Raw genomic sequence first — 7,254 nt, forward strand, 5'->3', positions numbered from 1 at the left:
CACCGTGGCACCTGACACGTGGGCCCGGTCGGTTATATACATGGTCAATACGTGTTTATATGCCTGTCAGACCGTTTACAACACTTAGGTTTAGAGTTGGTACTGCATGGCAAAAAAAGTGACTTGTGGTACTGATTTGCCGCGACGTGTCGAAGTGTGGTAGTTCTTTGCAATTAACTCGGCCTGGTGTGCAGGCTTTGGTTTTAACATCGAGCCAGGCCGGGCTTGCGGATGCGTGCCACCCGCCGGCGGCGAACGGCCGAACACAACCCAACGCCCGCCTTGACCGGCGTCGAGGCGAGACGCTCTTCTGTATCCACATGCGATGGCGCGAGGGACTGAGCAGACATTCCTAGCCATTGGCTTGTTCCGGCGCCGGCCCGCCGTGCGGGTCACGCCGCGCCTCGTCCACCATGTGCCACCATGGCAGTGGCACCACCATCGTCGCCTCGCGCCGCACGCGTGATGCGGGCCATGGCTGGGGCGGGTTCTGTGGGGTGGTGGCCTGGTGGCCGCTATTTTTTCCGCGCGAAAGCTGGAAGTCAACTATAGCTGGGTAGGTCTACTCCTCACGTCTCCCATGTCCCAAACTTGTCCCCATTTCCTCAGATCTACCCCCCTCTTTGCCCTGCCCGTCGTCCCTTGTCCTCCACACACATTTTGATTGGCTAAATCAAGAGTCTCTCTTGATAGGACTTCTGATCCCACCTATCAAGAGTATCAGGTACTGCTACACACATTTCACTAGCTACTGTATGCTGTGTTTGGCCTGCTATCTTGGAGTCAATGTTCATCTAGATGCAAGAGTTCATTGTCCTGCTGCAGTTTTGTACTATTACCTAAATCATGGATCTGGTTCAGGCTTTCTTCGTACTGGTACTTAAGTCGCCGAGATTTTCAATCCTTGTTTTAACAGGTGTAATATGTGATTTGATTGGGGAAATCCGATCAACAATTGTCTGTTCTGTTTGCATTCTCCTTAGTGAGGTTGGATCGGTGTTTTGATCACTGTAAATGTTTATGAAGTACTGCGATATTTCTTCAGTTCGGTGAAATGTGGCAACAAAGCCATCTAGTTTAATGGTTTTGAGGAAGGAAAAAAAAGGTAGTTTTAGGACGATTTGCCAAAACTCCAATTTTCTGACATGTATCCATTTATCAAGGAAAAAAAATCACAGACTAGCTGTCAAAGTGTATTCACAATATGAGCAAACTTGTTAAAGTAGTATCAATTGTTTGAGCGCATTCCAAAACTTCTGTCACCTGTGGAAGATTTTTGGCTAATTTTATACTGTAATAGTTTGTATTGGACACATCGAGCTTCAACTTACTCGATCCTCAGCTGTAGACATGTTTCTGAACATCCTGTACTTGTGTGACATGTGTACTTTACTTTGTGTTATCTATTCACCACTTAAAACATTTAACTGTTATGTTGTACAGGGATATTCCTTGATTACATGGCAGCAGTATCAGCAGTCAGTGCTGTAGGATGGTTTGTTTCACCTATTATTAGAAGGATGGTTTCTTTGGTGCAGTCCTATATGTCAAACCAGTACAACTGGAAATCTGAGATGGTATCTGATCTCAGGAATTTGGAAACCACTTTAATGGATATACTCATCGTAATTAGTGCGGCTGAAAGGCAACACGTAGTGGACACAAATCAGATACTGTTATTGCAGCAAATGAAAGATGCAGTTTCTGATGCAGAAGATGTCTTGGATGAGTTTGATTATATGCTTTTAAAACAAAAGGGTAAGCAGAAAGGCCTTGTCAGACGCATGGCCTCCTCTTCCCTCTCTATTGGTAAGCGTTTGGTCAATATTGACAATTTCAGGTCAGAATTGCGGAAGGTCCTCAAAAGCTTGGAGAGAGTTAGAACTTCTGCAGACATGTTTGTCCGAGTGATGACATTGGAGAGCTATAACCCCAGTCAATCCCTTCAATTTTCCCAAGCAAGGATCACAGGATCTCTTTTGCATGAAGATGCAATTTTTGGGCGAGAAAATGAGATTGCTCAGCTAGTGGATCGGCTGGTGAATCAATTTGATGAATGTGCACTGAACGGTGAACATAACTTCAGGACGGAGGTTCACACTATTATTGGTGTTGGAGGCATTGGCAAGACTACTCTAGCTCAACTTATTTATAACAATGAGCAAATAGCTGATACTTTTGACCTAAGAATGTGGGTTTGTGCTTCCAATAATTTTGACAAAACTAGACTTATCAAAGAGATGATAGCATTCACAACTGATGGTGAAAATGCTGAACTGGCCAACTTTAGTTTCAGCATGCTCCAGGAAGAACTTGAACGAAGACTTTCGTGCAAGAGATTTCTCTTAGTGTTGGATGATGTGTGGTATGATGAGAAATACGGAGTACACATCAATAAGGAGATGTGGATGGAATTATTAGCTCCCGCCAAAAAGTCAGCAAATATCTATTCTAAGAGTCTAGGGCGAAGCATATCAGGAAGCAAGATTCTAGTGACAACCCGAACAGAATTGGTTGCAAAAATGCTAGACTCTAGAAGCTCGTTCATTTTACAAGGTCTTGGAAGAGATGATAGTTGGTTATTGCTCAGACGATGTGCATTTGGCAGCAAGAAGCCAGAAGATTATCCGGAGTTGAATGGAATTAGAGATCAAATTGTTCAGAAACTTAAGGGCTCGCCTCTAGCATTGAAGGTTATCGGAGGGTATTTAAATGGCGAGGGCAGAGAACTATTGTGGGAGGATGTTCTTCACATTAATGTACTCAATCCAAACGATATTTTGACCATCTTACATTTAAGTTATGAAAGTTTGCCAGAACACCTCCAACAGTGCTTTGCATATTGTAGTTTATTCCCAAAGGATTATCGTATTGATCCAAATAGATTGATCTGGATGTGGATAGCTCAGGGCCTTGTTCATCTAGATGGAAACACCAGTAGGAGCTTGGCAGATATTGGAAGGGGCTATTTCAGTGATTTGCTAGCTCGGTCTTTTTTCCAAGTGCTCCGCTATGGGGGTCAAACATATTACACTATGCATGATTTAATGAATGACCTCGCACTTCACGTTTCCCATGGGGAATGCTTTAGGGTTGACCGTGGCAGCATTGGGGTGTTACCTCATTATATTAGGCATTTGTCCGTGTCTGCTGAACAACTGGGAGATCTTGTGAACTATGATGGTCTTGGAAGACTGCGCACATTTATAGTTCTGAATGAATCTTGGTTCTGCTCCAAAGTCTGCCTGAGTCAAGATATACTCAATAAACTCAAGAGTGTGCGGGTGCTGGATGCAAGTGGGTGCTGCTTTGAAAGTTTGCCTGAAGCCATCAATGATCTGATACACCTGCGTTATCTAGCCATCCGACGCACTTATTACCCACTTCCTGCAACAATCTCCAGACTCAATCATCTACAGGTCTTGTCCGTGCAGTATCATTCATGTGATTCCTCCAGGATATCATGCTCAAACAAGAGAAAACAACTGAAATATTCAAGGGGAGAAGTGAACACTACTGGAGGTCGTTTCAGTCTTCCTGAAAGCATTAGCAGGCTTATTACCTTGGTGCATGTTGATGTAGAGAAGGCTTACACTGTCATGTTATCGGGTATGTATCAGCTTCCATCTGTCGAGGGTTCGGGAGAATTCCTTGTTAATAAGGAGGAGCAAAGTTTGGTCCAACTTCAGGATTTCAACAAGATCCAGGGAGAGATTGCTGTTAGGTTACTGGAGAACGTAAAAAGTAGAGAGGAGGCTGCTAAGTCTCATCTAGACTTGAAGGAACACATATCCAAGTTGGAGCTGGAATGGGGACCGTGTGATGGTGCTCATGATAAGGATGTGGGTTTTCAGGTACTTGATGTATTAAAACCACACCAAAATCTTGAACAACTGACAATCAGTGGATACCCAGGTGTCTGCTCTCCTTCTTGGCTGGAGTCTGGTTGGCTGAGAAGATTGAAATTGATCTGTCTACGAGATTGTAAAAGATTGGAGGTACTTCCACCTTTAGGGGATCTCCCCTTACTCAGAACTCTTGAAGTACGGAGAATGGAAGAACTAAAAGCACTCGGCCAGGAGTTCTTTGGCCAGGCTGGATTTCCTTCTTTGGAGATATTGCTACTAGAGCGCTTACCTAAACTGGAGTGGTGTCTTGTGGACAATGATCAAGTGTTACAGAATCTCAAACATCTATCTGTTTCGAGCTGTCCACGGTTAAGAGCATATCCCACCCATCCTCGTACACTCAAACATATAGCTGTACTTGACAAAGAAGATATCCAAGCTAAGGTTCACACTTATAGCTGTGAACTATCAAGATCATTTTGTCGCCTGTTATCGAGCTACTTCCATGTTTTTCATGCTCATCACCTAGAATCTGTAGAAAATATGGATATTTATGTCAACCATTTAGCACACATGCCCAGGACATTGTTTAACAATCTGAAATCACTCAAAATGTTGTATATATACGGTATCGATCGGGCCAACACATACTCAGTAATTACTACATTCTGGGATGAGAATGGGAGCACCGTACTTCCTTCCTCACTTATATGCCTTAAATTAGGACGGTGCTACCTGCAACCATCCTCTTTCGCAAAGCTGTTGAAGAACCTCCCGTCGCTTGGTACACTATGCTTAAGTGAATGTAACACTGTTGAGATACCTGGTCCACCGTTAAGGCTGAACCATTTGAGGATGCTGAAACGGTTGGACATTTATAAATGTGATTGGATTTCATCTTTTACGGGATCAGAAGCACTGCTGTCCCTTGAAGATATGAAGATAGATCATTGTTATGACCTGGAATCCGTACCAGACTTAGATGACATGCCATCTCTTCAGAAACTACATTTGTATCATTGCCCTCAAGTTATGCGACTGTCCAAAACAGGCCACCAAACTTCACTGACTGGACTGGTTGTAAGATCGTGCAATTCGCTATTATCTCTGCAGAAGTTGTGTGACCTTGTTTCCCTTGTGAAGCTGACGATTATAAGTTGTTCTGATTTATTGTGGCTTCCTGATATGGATGGCTTTTATTCGCTTCGGGCTCTCTCGATTTCTGGGTGCCCCCGGCTGATGTCACTGCCACGGAGGGGTCTTCCTGTATCACTTGAAACGTTTGTCCTGTCTCGATGCCATCAAGCACTGGAGGAGCAGTTTCAGCGGAAGGAAGGTCCAGATTGGAACAAGTTTGCCGCCCTTCCAGGATGCAGGGAGGCCCGTACATGGTTATGGTAAATCTTCGGAGGTTGGCCTTCTGATAAGTGATAACTATCCTGAATTCAATCTCTCAGATGCTTTTCTTTGGATAATGTTTTATTTTTGCATATAAGCAAACCTAAAGAAAATTGTCAACTATATATACCTTAGGTAGAGATTATGTTTCTTTTCACTTGTTATGTCATACCTCAGACTGCTTTATACGAGGAAGTTCAAGCTGTGATAAGTTAGTTGGAATTTTGCATTGCATGTTTTCGCTTTTAGATCTTACATTGTTGTTAGGCGCTAAAAGTAGATATCCTTTTTCTTAGGCTTATGAGATGAAAAAGAAAAGAAAAATAGTTGCCAACTATATATAGTAGATGATTATGTTTTAAGTTGAAAATCTTTGTAAACTAATGGAAGTTCGAATTCTAAAACTCATCTCTTCTTGCAAAAGACAAACCAAGACCGATTGTAGAGAAAAAACAAACTAACATAATCACCTCCTGTGAAGTCTAGAAAGAACAAACTAACACAACCAACTTGTGTAAAGTCTAGAACAAATACAGGAATGCTATTATAAGGTTTTGAAGTTTGTGTGCTGTATTCTCACCCAAAAGATGGAAACTTGATTTCCTTTGTTTCGAAAACTAACCACTATGTTTATTACTTTATTATGCCGCGCACAGGTGTTTCCGCGAAGAAAATCTTTTGTACATATTGCTGGATACTGATGGGAGGAGGGGTGCTGGAGGTGCAAGCACATCACACTGGAAATAGCTGGATTCATGTAGGCGGACAATCCTTCTGTAGGTACTACTGGCAAGAATAAGATCAACATGGAGAGGCAGCCCACAGAGGATGAGAACAATCTATTACATGAATTCTCTTTTTGGTTGTTGGCAAGACGAGGTTGCAGGCCACCTGTTCCGGCGCCGAGAAGAAATTCCGTTCGATGTGCAGACTGGGCTAGAGGTTTACTGTGGACAGGTTCAGAAACGCGGACACAATGTTCAGAGAAGGGGATTTCATATTGAACAGAGGGGTGTGTATAGGGTGGTGATATTAGCTTCACCGTGGACTCCAACTCTGCTCATGTGGTAATGCTTGCTTCACAGTTAATCTGTTTTCCTTTTCTTCCATGAGGTAACGAGTCAAAAATGAAAGCTTGTTCGTTCAAGCACTGGACAGTATGGCACCCCGGTTCTGTGAGATGTGTGTTATCAATTTGTCATCCTCTTTTATGCATGTATGTCTCTCTATTGAGGAGATCTTGGAATTTGCTAGAGGACTGGAACTTCTGTATTGTGTTTCTATGGAAGTTGATTGAGCAGAATTTGCTTCAATCTCCACAAATTGACTCCAGGTTCTCTAAAAATTAATGGAGTACAGTTTTAAATCCTTCGATTAACCAACTCTGATTTCAGTCATCGTAGTACATACTGTTTGGCAATTTTATTTACATTTTCCATCAGCAATTCATCTGGCCGGTTCTGCAAGCGATCTCATTGAATCCGAATGTGACACGAATGATGCCTGTGTCATTGGGTTATGGTACCTGGATCTAGGGAAGTTGTTCTTTTTCTTCATCTGGGTACTGCTGGTGCGACCATGCGAGTGCTGATCTAAATAACTAAGCTTTGGTTGATTTGGGTTGTTATATGAAGTATTTATTTGTCTTGTAATGACATGGTCTTTATAGATCGGTTGTATTCGTCCGCTCTGCAAATGATTGGTTGTTTGATCATTTTTTTAGTTGCCTCCACCGCCTATCTCTGATCGAAATCCAGTGCCACTTTCATCAAACTAGGGTGTGATGCATCTTTTCATTTTCAGAAAAAGAAGAAAAACCCTCCAACAGAGTACAATTGCAGGGATTAGTAGACTATAAGATGGATGTGTTTGTAGTGTCCAAATGGAAAAACCTACAGTACTGAGAAGCTCGAACTTGTTGCTGATGTTAACGCTTGTCTCGCTGCTCTTCCGGGCGGCAAAACGCATTCGAGTGAACATCGTTAATTTCTTTAGCATAAGGGAGGGA

The 7,254-nt window shown here is 42.7% G+C and overlaps 1 protein-coding gene across 3 annotated transcripts; it reads left to right on the forward strand.

Annotated features, from left to right (window-relative positions):
* Positions 1-206: 206 nt before the first annotated feature.
* LOC123156444 (putative disease resistance protein RGA3) lies at positions 207-6,624 on the forward strand. 3 transcript variants are annotated; one of them, XM_044574574.1, is made up of 3 exons: positions 207-724; positions 1,444-5,259; positions 5,903-6,624. In XM_044574574.1, exon 2 carries the CDS (start codon positions 1,461-1,463, stop codon positions 5,247-5,249), a length of 3,789 nt encoding a protein of 1,262 aa, XP_044430509.1. In that variant the 5' UTR covers positions 207-724; positions 1,444-1,460; the 3' UTR covers positions 5,250-5,259; positions 5,903-6,624. The 3 variants fall into 3 exon arrangements, with proteins under 3 accessions (XP_044430509.1, XP_044430507.1, XP_044430508.1); XM_044574572.1 differs by having other exon boundaries at positions 1,444-5,245; XM_044574573.1 differs by having other exon boundaries at positions 207-556; positions 1,444-5,245.
* Positions 6,625-7,254: the final 630 nt, after the last annotated feature.

This window comes from Triticum aestivum, chromosome 7B (assembly GCF_018294505.1).
Source record: "Triticum aestivum cultivar Chinese Spring chromosome 7B, IWGSC CS RefSeq v2.1, whole genome shotgun sequence".
NCBI classification, from domain to species: Eukaryota; Viridiplantae; Streptophyta; class Magnoliopsida; order Poales; family Poaceae; genus Triticum; species Triticum aestivum.

Bases quoted from the DNA above. Each gene is read 5' to 3' on its own strand.
- LOC123156444 (XM_044574572.1), top strand. From the start codon at position 1,461: ATGGCAGCAGTATCAGCAGTCAGTGCTGTAGGATGGTTTGTTTCACCT. The intron at 5,246-5,902 runs GTAAATCTTCGG...TGCCGCGCACAG, and splicing joins GAGGCCCGTACATGGTTATG to GTGTTTCCGCGAAGAAAATC.